The sequence below is a fragment of the Hyperoodon ampullatus genome (assembly GCF_949752795.1).
Source record: "Hyperoodon ampullatus genome assembly, chromosome: 11".
Taxonomy (NCBI): domain Eukaryota; kingdom Metazoa; phylum Chordata; class Mammalia; order Artiodactyla; family Ziphiidae; genus Hyperoodon; species Hyperoodon ampullatus.
The window spans coordinates 63,090,028-63,107,512 of NC_136924.1; the positions used below are offsets into that span (position 1 = coordinate 63,090,028).

At 38.2% G+C, this 17,485-nt stretch overlaps 1 protein-coding gene across 1 annotated transcript in view; it reads left to right on the forward strand.

Moving 5' to 3' along the window:
* Nucleotides 1-6,940: 6,940 nt before the first annotated feature.
* SLC16A7 (solute carrier family 16 member 7) overlaps nucleotides 6,941-17,485 on the forward strand; it is a gene marked incomplete at both ends in the record, with an annotated part of 58,600 nt that continues 48,055 nt past the window's right edge. The window contains one exon of the mRNA XM_079715087.1: nucleotides 6,941-7,157. Coding sequence (XP_079571213.1) covers nucleotides 6,941-7,157 — 217 coding nt within the window. The remainder of the gene's footprint in view (nucleotides 7,158-17,485) is intronic.

Below are 17,485 nucleotides of genomic sequence, written 5' to 3' on the forward strand. Positions count from 1 at the left end.
AAGTGATGAAGGAGAAAAACCTGCAACCAAGATTACTCTACCCAGCAAGGATCTCATTCAGATTTGATGGAGAAATTAAAACATTTACAGATAAGCAAAAGCTGAGAGAGTTCAGCACCACCAAACCAGCTTTACAACAAATGCTAAAGGAACTTCTCTAGGCAAGAAAAACAACAGAAGGAAAATACCTACAATAACGAACCCAAAACAATTAAGGAAATGGGAATAGGAACATACATATCGATAATTACCTTAAATGTAAATGGACTAAATGCTCCCACCAAAAGACACAGATTGGCTGACTGGATACAAAAACAAGACCCATATATATGCTGTCTACAAGAGACCCACTTCAGACCTAGAGACACATGCAGACTGAAAGTAAGGGGATGGAAAAAGATATTCCATGCAAATGGAAACCAAAAGAAAGCTGGAGTAGCAATTCTCATATCAGACAAAATACACTTTTAAATAAAGACTATTAGAAGAGACAAAGAAGGACACTACATAATGATCAAGGGATTGATCCAAGAAGAAGATATAACAATTGTAAATATTTATGCACCCAACATAGGAGCACCTCAATACATAAGGCAAATACTAACAGCCATAAAAGGAGAAATCGACAGTAACACAATCATAGTAGGGGACTTTAACACCCCACTTTCACCAATGGACAGATCATCCAAAATGAAAATAAATAAGGAAACACAAGCTTTAAATGATACATTAAACAAGATGGACTTAGTGGATATTTATAGGATATTCCATCCAAAAACAACAGAATACACATTTTTCTCAAGTTCTCATGGAACATTCTCCAGGATAGATCATATCTTGGGTCACAAATCAAGCCTTGGTAAATTTAAGAAAATTGAAATTGTATCAAGTATCTTTTCCGACCACAATGCTATGAGACTAGATATCAATTACAGGAAAAGAGCTGTAAAAAATACAAACACATGGAGGCTAAACAATACACTACTTAATAACAAAGTGATCACTGGAGAAATCAAAAAGGAAATTAAAAAGTACCTAGAAACAAATGACAATGGAGAAACGACGACCCAAAACCTATGGGATGCAGAAAAAGCAGTTCTAAGAGGGAAGTTTATAGCAATACAATCCCACCTTAAGAAACAGGAAACATCTCGAATAAACAACCTAACCTTGCACCTAAAGCAATTAGAGAAAGAAGAACAAAAACATCCCAAAGTTAGCAGAAGAAAAGAAATCATAAAAATCAGATCAGAAATAAATGAAAAAGAAATGAAGGAAACGATAGCAAAGATCCATAAAACTAAAAGTTGGTTCTCTGAGAAGATAAACAAAATTGATAAACCATTAGCCAGACTCATCAAGAAAAAAAGGGAGCAGACTCAAATCAATGGAATTAGAAATGAAAAAGGAGAAGTAACAACTGACACTGCAGAAATACAAAAGATCATGAGAGATTATTCCAAGCAACTCTATGCCAATAAAATGGACAACGTGGAAGAAATGGACAAATTCTTAGAAATGCACAACCTACCAAGACTGAACCAGGAAGAAATAGAAAATATGAACAGACCAATCACAAGCACTGAAATTGAAACTGTGATTAAAAATCTTCCATCAAACAAAAGCCCAGGACCAGATGGCTTCACAGGCGAATTCTATCAAGCATTTAGAGAAGAGCTAACACCTATCCTTCTCAAACTCTTCCAAAATATAGCAGAGGGAGGAGCACTCCCAAACTCATTCTACGAGGCCACCATCACCTTGACACCAAAACCAGACAAGGATGTCACAAAGAAAGAAAACTACAGGCCAATATCACTGATGAACATAGATGCAAAAATCCTCAACAAAATACTAGCAAACAGAATCCAACAGCACATTAAAGGGATCATACACCATGATCAAGTGGGGTTTATTCCAGGAATGCAAGGATTCTTCAATATACGCAAATCAATCAACGTGATACACCATATCAACAAATTGAAGGAGAAAAACCATATGATCATCTCAATAGATGCAGAGAAAGCTTTTGACAAAATTCAACACCCATTTATGATAAAAACCCTGCAGAAAGTAGGCATAGAGGGAACTTTCCTCAACATAATAAAGGCCATATATGACAAACCCACAGCCAGCATCATCCTCAATGGTGAAAAACTGAAACCATTTCCACTAAGATCAGGAACAAGACAAGGTTGCCCACTCTCACCACTCTTATTCAACATAGTTTTGGAAGTTTTAGCCACAGCAATCAGAGAAGAAAAGGAAATAAAAGGAATCCAAATCGGAAAAGAAGAAGTAAAGCTGTCACTGTCTGCAGATGACATGATAGTATACATAGAGAATCCTAAAGATGCTACCAGAAAACTACTAGAGCTAATCAATGAATTTGGTAAAGTAGCATGATACAAAATTAATGCACAGAAATCTCTGGCATTCCTATATACTAATGATGAAAAATCTGAAAGTGAAATCAAGGAAACACTCCCATTTACCACTGCAACAAAAAGAATAAAATATCTAGGAATAAACCTACCTAAGGAGACAAAAGACCTGTATGCAGAAAATTATAAGACACTGATGAAAGAAATTAAAGATGATACAAAGAGATGGAGAGATGTACCATGTTCTTGGATTGGAAGAATCAACATTGTGAAAATGACTCTACTACCCAAAGCAATCTACAGATTCAATGCAGTCCCTATCAAACTACCACTGGCATTTTTCACAGAAGTAGAACAAAAAATTTCAAAATTTGTTTGGAAAAACAAAAGACCCCGAATAGCCAAAGCAATCTTGAGAACGAAAAACGGAGCTGGAGGAATCAGGCTGCCTGACTTCAGACTATACTACAAAGCTACAGTAATTAAGACAGTGTGGTACTGGCGTAAAAACAGAAAGATAGATCAGTGGATCAGGATAGAAAGCCCAGAGATAAACCCACGCACATATGGCCAACTTATCTTTGATAAAGGAGGCAGGAATGTACAGTGGAGAAAGGACAGCCTCTTCAATAAGTGGTGCTGGGAAAACTGGACAGGGACATGTAAAAGTATGAGATTAGATCACTCCCTAACACCATACACAAAAATAAGCTCAAAATGGATTAAAGACCTAAATGTAAGGCCAGACACTATCAAACTCTTAGAGGAAATCATAGGCAGAACACTCTATGACATAAATCACAGCAAGATCCTTTTTGACCCACCTCCTAGAGAAATGGAAATAAAGACAAAAATAAACACATGGGACCTAATGAAACTTAAAAGCTTTTGCACAGCAAAGGAAACCATAAACAAGACCAAAAGACAACCCTCAGAATGGGAGAAAATATTTACAAATGAAGCAACTGACAAAGGATTAATCTCCAAAATTTTTAAGCAGCTCATGCAGCTCAATAGCAAAAAAACAAACAACCCAATCCAAAAATGGGCAGAAGACCTAAATAGACATTTCTCCACAGAAGATATACAGACTGCCAACAAACACATGAAAGGATGCTCAACATCACATTAATCATTAGAGAAATGCAAATCAAAACTACAATGAGATATCATCTCACACCAGTCAGAATGGCCATCATCAAAAAATCTAGAAACAATAAATGCTGGAGAGGGTGTGGAAAAAAGGGAACACTCTTGCACTGCTGGTGGGAATGTGCATTGGTACAGCCACTATGGAGAACGGTATGGAGGTTCCTTAAAAAACTACAAATAGAACTACCATATGACCCAGCAATCCCACTACTGGGCATATACCCTGAGAAAACCATAATTCAAAAAGAGTCATGTACCAAAATGTTCATAGCAGCCCTATTTACAATAGCCCAGAGATGGAAGCAACCTAAGTGTCCATCATTGAATGAATGGATAAAGAACATGTGGCACATATATACAATGGAATATTACTCAGCCATAAAAAGAAATGAAATTGAGCTATTTGTAATGAGGTGGATGGACCTAGAGTCTGTCATACAGAGTGAAGTAAGTCAGAAAGAGAAAGACAGATACTGTATGCTGACACATATATATGGAATTTAAGAAAAAAAAAGTCATGAAGAACATAGGGGTATGATAGGAATAAAGACACAGATCTACCAGAGAATGGACTTGAGGATATGGGGAGGGGGAACGGTAAGCTGTGACAAAGCGAAAGAGTGGCATGGACATATATACACTACCAAATGTAAGGTAGATAGCTAGTGGGAATCAGCCGCATAGCACAGGGAGATCAGCTCGGTGCTTTGTGACCTCCTGGAGGGGTGGGATAGGGAGGGCGGGAGGGAGACGCAAAAGGGAGGCGATATGGGAACATATGTATATGTATAACTGATTAAATTTGTTAAATAGAAAAAAGAAAAAAAATTAAAAATAGAACTACCATATGATTGAGCAGTTCTACTTCTGGGTACATATACAAAGGAAAGGGAATCATTATCTCGAAGAGATATCTGTATTCGCCTGTTCACTGAAGCATTACTCACAGTAGCCAAGATATGGAAACAAACTAAGTGTCCATTGCCAGCTGAATGGATAAAGAAATGTATACACACACACACATACACACACACACACACAGTGAAATATTATTCAGCTTTAAAAAATGATGAAATCCTGCCATTTGGGACAACATGGATGAAACTGGAGAGCATTATGCTAAGTGAAATAAGCTAGACAGAGAAAGACAAATTCTACATAATAACACTGTAGAGATGGAGAGGGGATGGTAAAAGTGTACAAACTTTCAGTTATAAGATGTATAAGTTCTCAGGATCTAATGTGTAATATGGTAACTATAGTTGATAATATTGTGCTGTATAATTGAGATTTGCTAAGAAAGTAGAATATAAAGTGTTCATACCAAAAAAAGTAAATATATGGGGTGATAGATGTATTGATTAACTTGATTGTGGGAATCCTTTAAAAATGTACATGTATATCAAATCATGTTACACATTAAATATATTACACTTTTATTTGTCAATTATACCTCAATAGAGCTGAAAAAACTCAAGAAAAAAATGTGATTAAATTTCAATGTCTGAGAACTTCCTTGCAGATATGCCTGACTCACATAATGTAAAATAAGCATTTTAATCTTCAGCCCTATTATCTGTTATTTGCAGATTATATCGATTTCCCTCCACCTATGAAATACTGTAAAATATTATGTTAAAAAGGCTTAAGTATATTTGCCAAAATTAACATTCAGAAAAAGAGTGAAGGTGATAGTTGTCCATATTGTTACTTCCATTCTAATACTCATCATCATAGTATTTATTCTAGGGAAACCGTGCTCTACCTATTTTAAGTTTCATTTTTATCATTTTGCCTATATGAGTTTCTGAAGGCAAAGTCCTTGGGTAGAACTATGGACAAATTAGAAAACTTTAAAGAATGTTTTCACTCAAAATCTGGAAGGTGCATATAGAAGATCACCAAAAATATCTTAGATACAGTTTGACATCAAACAAAAATTAAACCTCTGTGTCTGTTCATAGATACCTGTTTAGTTTTTTTGGTAGGTTTCCTGAATTAGTGGCAAATTTAGCTTTTATTTGCTTATTTTCTATATTGTCTTACCAACAGACAAGTGTTTCCTTTTTCCTCTACATTCCAATTGAAAAATATTCACAAATGGAATGAGAGTAGTAAAAGGAAGGTGCTGAGAAATATTGATGATTACAGCTAAAGGCCAAGCAAGCAGCATCGCTCTACAAAGAAACATTGATGTTAAGGAACCAAGATTTTTTAAATTTGATTTCAGTTGTATTAAGCTATATGTGATCATTTCTTCCACAAGAGAGTGGGTGCTCTATACCATAAAACTAGCAGTTAAGTGTTCCTAGGCATATCCAAAAAGAAAGTCCCTTTCTTTGAATAAAAATAACATACCATCCATTTGATTGGGAGCATATCATTGCTATGAAGAATTCATAAAATGTATCATTCATAAAATGATAGGTATCACCAGTTTTGGAAGTGCATTAAAATTAATTCATTAGAATCACACAATTTCTAATCCTATAATTTTAGAAAATAGATCTATGCTAAAATGTCTTTAAGTATTGTCAATTATTAAAAGTGGAGGACTTCCCTCATGGCTCAGTGGTAAAGAATCCTCCTGCCAATACAGGGGACATGGATTTGAGCCCTGGTCCAGGAAGATCCCACATGCCGCGGAGCAACTAAGCCCGTGCAGCACAACTACCGAGCCTGAGCTCTAGAGCCCACGAGCCACAACTACTGAGCCCACGTGCCACAACTACTGAAGCCCGTGCCCCTAGAGCCCACACTCCACAGCAAGAGAAGCCACCGCAATGAGAAGCCTGCGCACCGCAACGAAGAGTAGCCCCCACCCACCACAACTAGAGAAAGCCTGCGCGCAGCAACGAAGACCCAACGCAGCCAAAAATAAATAAATAAATAATTTTTTTAAAGTGGAAAAATTCTAAAATATGCTTACTATTTAATTCTGTGAAATTCATCAGATGTAATATAACGTCCTTTTAATCTTTGTATAGAAAATCTTAAATGTTTTGGATTAAGAAATTATTCTAAGTGATGACAGCTCCATTTATCTTAGAAGTCAGATGGAGATAGCTTTTATTTTTGGTTGGTACTTTAGTATAATCTGAATTCTTAACTTCTCTTTGAGTAACTGTTGTTTCCATAAACAAAATGCTTTCAATTTTTAACCCATAACAAAGTTATATACCTCACTCCAATTTTTTGGTTAATTTTCTGATAAGTTTCTGAGTACCAGAGTATTAAAAAATATTTATGAAAAAATTACATAGTTGTAGTTAATAGAATAAAAATATTATAATAATATTATTTTGATAACTACCAAGAGTGATTTATGAAAATGGAAATATGGCTTAAACTGTTATTTCATTTTTTTAATGCAGGTTACTTGAATTCCGAATAGAGGAGTGGAAATGCCACCCCCAGCAGGCTCCCCACCGCTGCATCCACCTCCTGATGGAGGATGGGGCTGGGTAGTGGTTGGAGCAGCTTTTATCTCCATTGGATTTTCATATGCATTTCCCAAAGCTGTCACAGTTTTCTTCAAAGAAATTCAGCTAATATTCAACACTACCTACAGTGAAATAGCATGGATATCATCCACTATGCTAGCTGTTATGTACGCAGGAGGTAAGGTTCTTTGGACTAAATATAATTCTGGTTTAAGAAAGCAATTGCTCCATGCCACAGTATTTTACATGTAGTGCCTTGGTACATTAAAGCCCTGTTTTCATATTATCCTCACTTAAAACCAACCAGAAGTATAATTAGGACTGAAGTTTTAGTGATTTTAGTAATTCAACATCTTAAACTATTCACTTCATTCTGAGTCTTACTAGAGTATTTATTTGAATGAGGATGTCTTTGCACAAACTAAGATTTACTAAATTATGGAATTTTCAAGGGTGGCACCTTTCCATTTAATTTGGAATAGAGTCTATACTATAATGGTATTATCATTTCCTAATATTGCTACAGTTGCTTTTTTCTGAATGAAAAAGAAACTCAAGTTGCTGACAATCTATAAGCCTAGAAAGTAATTCACTTTAAGTTGCAAAATAGAGTGTTATCATGTACATTCTGGATCCATTCAAGTTCGTGTGAATAAAATAATTCCTTATCTCTGTAGTACTTATTAAATATGACATTTTTTAATTTAAATGGTTGCCTGACGATTATCTTATTACATTCCATGTTGAAATGAGGGTATGATTCATAAGGGATAATGAATAAATAAGTACCATATGACTTCTGACTGTTAAAAATTTTTGGAATTATTAGTTCATTGCTATGTCACCTATCTGCTTGAAATCAATCCTAACAGCAGACAAGACTGTCTACAGATTTTTTTTAGTCATTACTTAAAATATTTAGATTTTAGGGTTTTCATTTTCAACTGGATATTTGACTTTAAGATACAGATATACACTCAGAATATAAGCACTTAAAGAAATTATACAAATCATCTTTCAATGTCTTACTTTATAGGTGAGGATAATATGGTTCATAGTGATGGGGATATACCGTTAGGAATAATATCTAACACATGTTCATATTTACTTTCAGCTAAGTCCTCTCTAAATGCTTGCTATGTGTCATATGACCTGATTCTTTTAACCTTCTGTGAAATAAGAATTACTTCTTTCCATTCTATAGCCGAGGAGATAGAAAGATAAAGTACTTTTCCCAGGTCAAGCAGCTCATTAGTGGCAGATAGAAATTGAGACCCCACACATGTAATCACTCTGCTCTTTTGCCTTTATCTTACCTCCATAAAGTAAGTGACAGAGCCAGGTCTGTGCAAGGCCTTCCACAAACCTGATTTAGGTACTGCCCCACCAAGGTCATTTGTTTAGTGACATAATAATTATTCTTTAGGGTATTGTCTTTTTATTGTACTACCAAGGTAAAAATTAGATCTCCAAATAATCCTGCACATGTGTGTGTGTGTGTGTGGGGGGGTATTTTCTACTTTCTGTATGTCAGTGATTTTACATTAATCCACTGTATGTCTCCATTACCTTTTTGGTTAGGTTAAATTGATGCATTTCTGCTCCAGTACCAAACGGTAACTTTAAAGTGCTCTTTGGATATGTCAATGAAAACCTTTGCTTTTAAAACACTTTCTGAGATTCTCCACTGGACAGTTGCTTTAAAGGTTGTACCTGTGTTATCTCTGATGACTGTAGAAACAGTAGATACTATATGCTGGTCTTACCCCTCTATTCCATGGGTCAGCTGTTCCTTAATAATGTTTTGCTAAAGCAAGGCAGAAAGTCCTGAGCTCCAAAATGTGCTAATGTTAAAATATGTCATTTTCCCCCCTTCTTAAATATAACTGAGACAGATTCCTCTAGTGAATTTGTGTAAGTCTCTTGAATTTGGATTTTGGGTTCCATATATTAATAATTTTCAGTTGAGCTGATCATTGACTAACTTATAAGCAACACAAAAATTTATGTAATTTTTTAATTAAGTCAAGTCTCAGTTGACTTTATTAGTTTTAATCAAACAACCTCAAAGTCCCAGGGTCTTAAGGGAATTCAAGCTTTTTTCTTGCTCAAATAATGTTTTATCTAATGGCTGTGCCATCACCTAAGGCTTTGTAGTCTTCCCTAAATGTGCTCCATCCAACTGGACAGAGAATGAACACAGATATCATGGAACATCATCTGGGATATTTTAGGGCCAGGCCTGGAAGGGTTAAACGATATTTCTGTACACCTTCCATTGGTCAGAACTCTTATACTGCCCTACCGAGAGGCAGGGGCAGGCTTCCTGGGAAATTCAGGGTTTCTAGAGGAAGAAATAAAATAACATAGAGCAAGTCTCAGATAGCTTGATACCCCAACAATCATTCCCCATCCGATGCAAACAGGTTGTATTTATAGACGTACCATGATCATATGACATTCTTCCACTCCCAGGCTGGCTCTAAAAGGAGGCTTAGTAACTATATTTACTATTATAGTTACTGTTATAGTTACATAGTAACTATTTAAAACAAAAAGTCTGATAGACTCAATTAATCTAAGATACAGACCTTGGTCCTGTTACTAAAGTGGCAGTGCTTTTCCAAGTATGGTCCACAGATTTTTTGCTTCTGAACCATCGGTCTGTTATTAAAAATGCATAGTTCTGGGTCTTATCCCAAACCCTTTTTTATCCGAATTTCTGTTGGTAGAGTCCAGAAACTTACATTTCAACAAGTATCTCTGAACTGTTGTAAGAGCAAATCAATATTTGATTTAAAAATATTGTATTTAAATTTTTGTCTAATATTTGAAAAATCTCTACTTATAGAGGCCTTTTAGGCTGATGATTATGAAATAAATTCAAAGATGTAAAGCAAAAAGGCATATAGTTTACTATGAAGTATAATGAGTCTCTCTACCAAGTAACTGAAACATTGTGTTCAACATAGTGCTAATTACATTAGCCTAGAGAACATCTAAGATCTGACACTCATTAGGGCTTAGCACTCAACCTATTAATCACCATGGTGGGGTCACTGGGTAAGACGGAGTATGTTCAGAGGCTTGGCCTGTGATGTCGGGGCCGGAGTCTCTTGTAATAATTAGTTGGCATTTGGGCCTTGGTAGCAAGGTATTATCTTCCCTTCTTATGTCTGAATTAAAAATGAAACTAATAAAAGGCATGCAGGAAGGATGGAAAAGAATGCAAATTATGTTTACCCTTTACTTCATCCTTAGAATAATGGCATTAAATTATAGTACCCCATCTGGCCATCCATATGGTCTCCTGAAGCTCTAACGAATTTCAGCAAATAGGTCAAGGAGAGTGGTTACCCCATTAATAAAGCACTAATTAGAGGTAGAAAACATATTACGATTTAAAGTTTCCACATTGTTTAGACAGATATAAGGATTTATTTTGTAAACAGTGATTATGTTGGATTATCTTTTAGTGCAATGTGTGTCTTTGTTACTATATCAAAAGATAATGTGAACATGGTTAGCTACTCAACGACAGAACACAGATTTGGTGCTGCCAGTCTCTGTGAGTACCTCATGTTATTTTTCTGGTAATATCTGTTATGACTTGGAAGAAACAGCCATTCTAAAGCGGAGAGTTGGCTTTGTCTCCATGGCAACTTACTCTTCTGTTTTTTAATTTTTTAAATTTTTAAATTTTTATTTTTGGCTTGTTGGGTCTTTGTTTCTGTGCAAGGGCTTTCTCTAGTTGTGGCAAGCGGGGGCCACTCTTCATCACGGTGCATGGGCCTCTCACTGTCGTGGCCTCTCTTGTTGCGGAGCACAAGCTCCAGACGCGCAGGCTCAGTAGTTGTGGCTCACAGGCCTAGTTGCTCTGCGGCATGTGGGATCTTCCCAGACCAGGGCTCGAACCCGTGTCCCCTGCACTGGCAGGCAGATTCTCAACCACTGTGCCACCAGGGAAGCCCCACTCTTCTGTTTTATGTGAGCAGTAACTGCCAATTGTGCTAAAGGAAGGGTGATGGTTTTATGATGGACTACTATACCCAAGGGACCAAGCATCAGACCACTGAGCTTATTTTACTGGATGCCAACAAGCAAAAGGTTTTAGGCATAGGAGGTTGGTGGCCATAGTATATAATGTGTATTTTTCTATTCCTTTTTTTTTTTTTTTTTTTTTTTTTTGGTACGCGGGCCTCTCACTGTTGTGGCCTCTCCCATTGCGGAGCACAGGCTCCGGACGCGCAGACTCCACGGGCATGGCTCGGGGCCAGCCGCTCTGCGGCATGTGGGATCTTCCCGGACCGGGCCACGAACCCGCGTCCCTTGCATCGGCAGGCGGACTCTCAACCACTGCGCCACCAGGGAAGCCCCTCTATTCTTTTTAAAGCCTAAATAAGCTCACTATATTATTTTGCTCTGTGCTCTAAATATGTTTGCAGAATGAAGGAGACTATGAAAATAAGTCATATAGTGCTGTATCTTAGCAGCAATTAAGATAGAAAAGAAGTTCATTCTAACCTTGCAACTAAGATACCTAGGACTTTCAGCTTAGCTTGACAAAACCCAGGGTACCCAAAGTACCAGGTACACTTGGACAGCCCTGTGCAAGCAGGCTGTGTTCTTCTTATACCTACACCATGGTGGGTTATTTTTTCCATCCATGAATGTAGATATTGCTAAGGTTTTCCTAGGAAATATGGTCCAGTGTGGCAGAAACCATTTTGCTCACCAAATTTCCATGTGCTCTTGAATATTTCCCAGCTTCCCTTTTATTTATTTATTTTATTTTATTTTTGGCTGCATTGGGTCTTAGTTGCGGCATGCAGGATCTTCACTGTGGCATGCGGGATCTTTCCTTGTGGCGGAAGGGCTCTTCATTATGGCACACAGGCTTCTCTCTAGTTGTGGCCTGCAGGTTTTCTCTCTAGTTGTGGAGCGTGGGCTCTGTAGTTGTGACACGCAGTTTCCAGAGTGCATGGGCTCTGTAATTTGTGGCACGTGGGCTCTCTAGTTGAGGCACGTGGGCTTAGTTGCCCCGTGGCAGGTAGGATCTTAGTTCCCTGACCAGGGATAGAACCCACGTCCCCTGCATTGGAAGGCAGATTCCTTACCACTGGACCACCAAGGAAGTCCCCAAGTGACTAGTTCTGACCAATGAAATGTGAGTGGAAGGATGTTTGTCATCCCTGGACACCTGGACAAGGCAGTACCAGCTGGCGTGAATCTTCCTTTTCCTTTTTCCCCACAACCTTATTTCATATGATGTGGCTACAAGGGGAAGATCCTTGGTCCACTTTATACTTTGAATGAGTAAGAAAGAACTTTTTATTAAGCTTCTGCAGTTTTTTCATGTGGAATAAAACCTAGATTATACTGATCAGTACAAACATGAAGGCTTAGATTGTTGTGTAACTACAGTATAAATTATGTAAATTTTAAGTAAGGACTAGAACAGACTATGGGATGTCCTTAGTCATTGAGCTTATATTATGTCATGAGAAGGTTTGTACATATGCTACTTTTTCAGATCTCCGTTAGAGAAGAGGAAGCCTTCAGTACCTCAAATGAAAAAGGAGTTGTAAGTGGAAATCCCATTGCCATTTTTCATGGGAGTACAAGTGAGAGGCAGGCACTTCAAGGCACAGAAATAGGGATCAAATAATGCCCATGGAACTTTCTTTGTCCCTCTCAAGGCAGGGATGGAGGAGGCAGGAATCAAGGGCAGATCCCAAGTATGCTTAGGCCTTTGAGACTATTCAAGGAAATACTTTCGCTACAGAAGGCTGCTAATCCAGTCCACATACTATTGGATTATTACTAAAGGTTATTTTCAACAGAGAAAATTTAAGAAACTTTACTGAAATCCCTTTTTTTTTTTTTTTTTCTTTTTTTTTTTTTTTTGCGGTACGTGGGCCTCTCACTGTTGTGGCCTCTCCCATTGCGGAGCACAGGCTCCGGACACGGAGGCTCAGAGGCCATGGCTCACGGGCCCAGCCGCTCCGCGGCATGTGGGATCTTCCCAGACCGGGGCACGAACCCGTGTCCCCTGCATCGGCAGGTGGACTCTCAACCACTGCGCCACCAGGGAAGCCCTGAAATCCCTTTTGATATGTGTGCTTTAGACAGTGAACATTTTACTTACGGACTTACAAAAAGAACCTACTTACTAATTTATGGCCTGGCAAGAATAAGAATATCTTTCCTGATTTTTGGCTTAAAATTTCTCTAAAATACACTATTTTCTCATTACATATTTTATGCAGATGTGTTTTGGTTGCAAATGACAGAACCCCTATTCAAACCCCCTAAGGTCTAAAGAGAAAACATTCCTGCATACAGGTCAGAGGAAGGACTTTGGTACCAGAGTCTTCCAGGTCGACTAGCACAGGTGATTTCCATCTGTCCATCACATTGTTCTCTCCCCTCTGCTGCTACTGGTGGGGTAGCCTTGTCTATCTGCTTCGGTATCCTCCCCCTGACACAAGGAAGATGATTACCAGCTTCTCCATCTCATATTTCAGTCTCAAATTTGACGTGAGAGAGATTGCCTCTCTTCCCTAGATTATACTTAGACAAATTCTAGGGAAGACTGCTAGGGTCTGTCCTCCTTTCATCTGCCCCTGCAGGCAGTGGATGAATGAGGAGCTAACATTGGCAGGCTGAGTGGAACTCTGTATTTGGTGTAGGAAAGGAGCAGTTCCCTAAAGGAAGGCTGACACTCTTCCCAGAGGAAGGAAGGCTTTTGAAGAGACAAAACAATAACTGCTCACTACTCTTTTAAAAATAGAGTAATAGGGCTTCCCTGGTGGTTCAGTGTTTGAGAGTCCACCTGCCGATGCAGGGGACACGGGTTCATGCCCCGGTCTGGGAAGATCCCACATGCCGCGGAGTGGCTGGGCCTGTGAGCTATGGCCGCTGAGCCTGCGCGTCCGGAGCCTGTGCTCCGCAACGGGAGAGGCCACAACAGTGAGAGGCCCGCGTACCGCAAAAAAAAAAAACATAGAGTAATATATGATTTCCCAAGAATAAAACCACTTGTTGCTTTTACTAATCACTCATGAGTAACTTTACAATTAGATAATTTCTCTATAGCTAAGTGGCTATCTAGGTATATGTCAAAATGCTTATACCAGATTGTCTAATGAAATATAATATTTAGTAGCCAACCAGAGGACTCAACTGTACCTGACAAGAGTTGGCCCCTTTAGTGGATCTTCGATCTGCAAAGTCCTGGGATCTCCGGAGGGTTTATTAATGGTTTAATAGCCCCGTGAAAGGCAGAAGAACATTACCATTAAAATAATGAGCTCCAAGATAACAGATATGAAATGTGGACTTGGCCACTTTGTTGTTTGGGCCACGCATTTGACCCTGGATCCTCAGTTTCCCCATCTGTAAAATTGCAAACGAAAAAAATGTTTGTATATGTACATATGGTATCCACTGGTCAGGGTCGTTGTCATGAATAAACGATTATAATGTATAGAAAGTACTGGGTTCCATGCTTAGGAATTTTTAGTATTTGATTCGTGGTAGTTGTTCCTGTGTTCCTGTGTTGATCTTGATATTAACCATTATAGAATGAAACTGCAGATTAGGTTCACGCAAGATAGTAAATCTGACTAGAGCAACCTGTGCCAATAAGGTTTGGAAACAGAGGGTGAAGCAAGAAATAAATAGGTCAATAATCAGTTCTAAAAGAATACTATAGCCTTTACTCATATTTGCTGTGGCATCTCCCCTATGCCTCCTACTACTCAGGTGGTGAAATGGACATAGATCATTCTTTGGAGCCATCATATATCTCTAAAAATCCTTCCTGTAAATAGGGGATTCCCAACTTCGTGATTTCCTGCATCCCCAGGTAAAAAGCCAGAAATTTACTTTCATAGAATTCCTTTCACCTAGAGTACCCAGGACCCATTAACCCAGTGTAGCAAGGCCAGGTTTGAGTCAGAAACCACTGATGTGAAGAAACAGATGCCCCAGAGAACACATTCAGATGACATGGTTGCAGATAGTCCATGATCCAAAAGCAACGCAAAAATAGTGTCAGTGTTGAGAGTCAGTGGGATTTGTGGTATAGGCTGTAGGGTCTGTGGTCATTGGTGGCAGCAGTTGGTATGCCTACTCAGGAGCAATCCATTTTATAGTGTGATTTAGGCTGTGCTGAATTGTGTCTTCTCCGCACATTCATAGTTGAAATTCTAACCGTCAATATCACTGTTTGAAGATAGGGCTTTTAGGAGGTCATTAGGGTTAAATGAGGTCATAAGTATAAGGTCCTACTCCAGAAGGATTGGTGGCCTTATAAGAAGAGGAAGAGACAGATCTCTTTCTCTCCATGCCCACACACCAAAGAAAGGCCATTTGAGGACACAGCAAGGCAGCAACTGGTCTGCAAGCCAGGAGGAGAGCTCTCATCAGGAATCAAGTTGGCTGGCACCTTGACTTTGGACTTCCAGTCTCCAGAACTGGGAGAAATAAATTCCTGTTGTTTAAGCCACCCAGTTTATTGTATTTTGCCATGGCAGCATCCAAGCTTGCTTTTTTGTTTTTGTTTTTTTTTTTTTGATCCTCCCTTATATTTCTGTGAGTTACTTTTCATGTCCTTGTTGAATGCTTTCTTCTTTAACTAACTAGAAAAGATCTATGATAGACATATGTGGGTTAAATTTCTAAAAGGTCCTAGTGAGGTCTAGCATGAAATACTTTCCTGAACTACATTGGTTAATTTGCAAACTATTTCTATGAATGTTTCCTTCAAAAGAAGGAGCCGTTCTCTGCCCCCTCAAACAATATATATATTAGGATTGGGAATATGCAACAGTTCTTTTTCAATTAACTATTTTAAAAGGACATTATAAAAATTAAATTTCATATTTTCATGTGCTGTGAGTAACTTAAGTTTGACAAATTATGTTAGAAAATTGGAAATACCCTTTGAATACTTTTTTATTTCTTACAAAAATAGTGACTTTGGCAGAGTAATTGATCTATTCCAGAGAGATTTTTAAACAATTAATCTAGATGGCTGTCCTTGAGCAAGAATTTGCTCAGCCAGTTAGAATTACATATGCAGATGTGTGATTCATGGATCTGACCCTAAGATGAGATCCCCAACTGTGGCAGAAATACCAATTATGCACAGTATTTGTTTGTGATCATCAGAGGTGGGGATGTGTAGGTAATCCAGTGTCATAATTGGGGACTAAACCTTATATAATTTCATTCATTCATTTATCCTACAGATGTACATTGAGCATCTACCATGTGCAAAGTAGTGGCTTGGCACTGGAAAGCCACACCAAGCCATCAGACACCAGATATGCTTACAGAATGTGAAATAGATATTTTCACCTTCCTCTAATAACAGTTATGATACACATGAGTAAATAAACATAGTAGTTGCCATGAAACTATATAAAAAGGAAACATCTCAAAGCTGTGATCAGGAAATGTTTCTTGAGCTGAACTTGAGAGTGAGGATACAGCATTAATCAAAGGAAGGGAAGTATTCAAAGCAGAAGAAATACTATAAATGAAATCCCTAAAGGGGAAGAGTTATAGAGAGTTCTAGTAGCAAAGGAGGTGAATGTGATTAATACATGAGGGCAAGATGGAGAGAGGTGTGGTTGATGGCCTAAAAGTCCACTGAAATGATCCTGGGCAACATGTTTTGTGTGTCCATACAGACAGAAGAGATCAGAAGATGGGCATCTAGGATACCAAGATCACAACTCTGAGTACTCTCCCTGCTTTTGTTCTATTTTAAGAACATATTCATAATCCGAATGTGCTAAGATACAATTGATTCTCATTATGCCAATTAGTTAATTATGGTCTATGAAATTGACATGGACACTGAAGTATTGATTACTGAGCTCCCGCTCCTAAGAGAAATACAGGGTTAGGTTCCTACGAGCCGCTGGTCACAGTTTCATCAATCGATCAATACATAACTTTGTTTTATATGCGTTTCTGTTTAAAGACACCTTATTTAATGTGTATCGTTGATTCATTAACATGGAACTCATGACAAACAGCATTATAACTCATGCCTGAAAGAAAAATATATAACATATATATTTTCTCTGTAAGGCACATCACAGTCTTCTTGCACTTAAGAACACTAGCCAGCACTTCAGCACTATGCTTGAAGGCCATTTCAAACTTCAAAATCACTAATAAAAAGTACACAAGTGTGGGAAATGTGGCACTAAATAGGGAGACACTTATTTATAGTATGAGAGCTGGAAAAAGATGGCAGAGTGTCACCTTCTTTGACCTCAGCTGGGAACATGTGTAGCTGCTGGTTCCAGTTTGTCCCCAGTCTGCACATCTCTGTGGATGACAGTGAAAACACTGCAACCATTGATTTGGGGGTTACAAATACATTTTAGTGAGTACGCAGGTGAGTATCCTTGGAACCCAAGGATAATGAGGATTGACCGTACCTATAGACTTTCTCTGATAGGGTTACTGTTTCTTGTGCTGTAT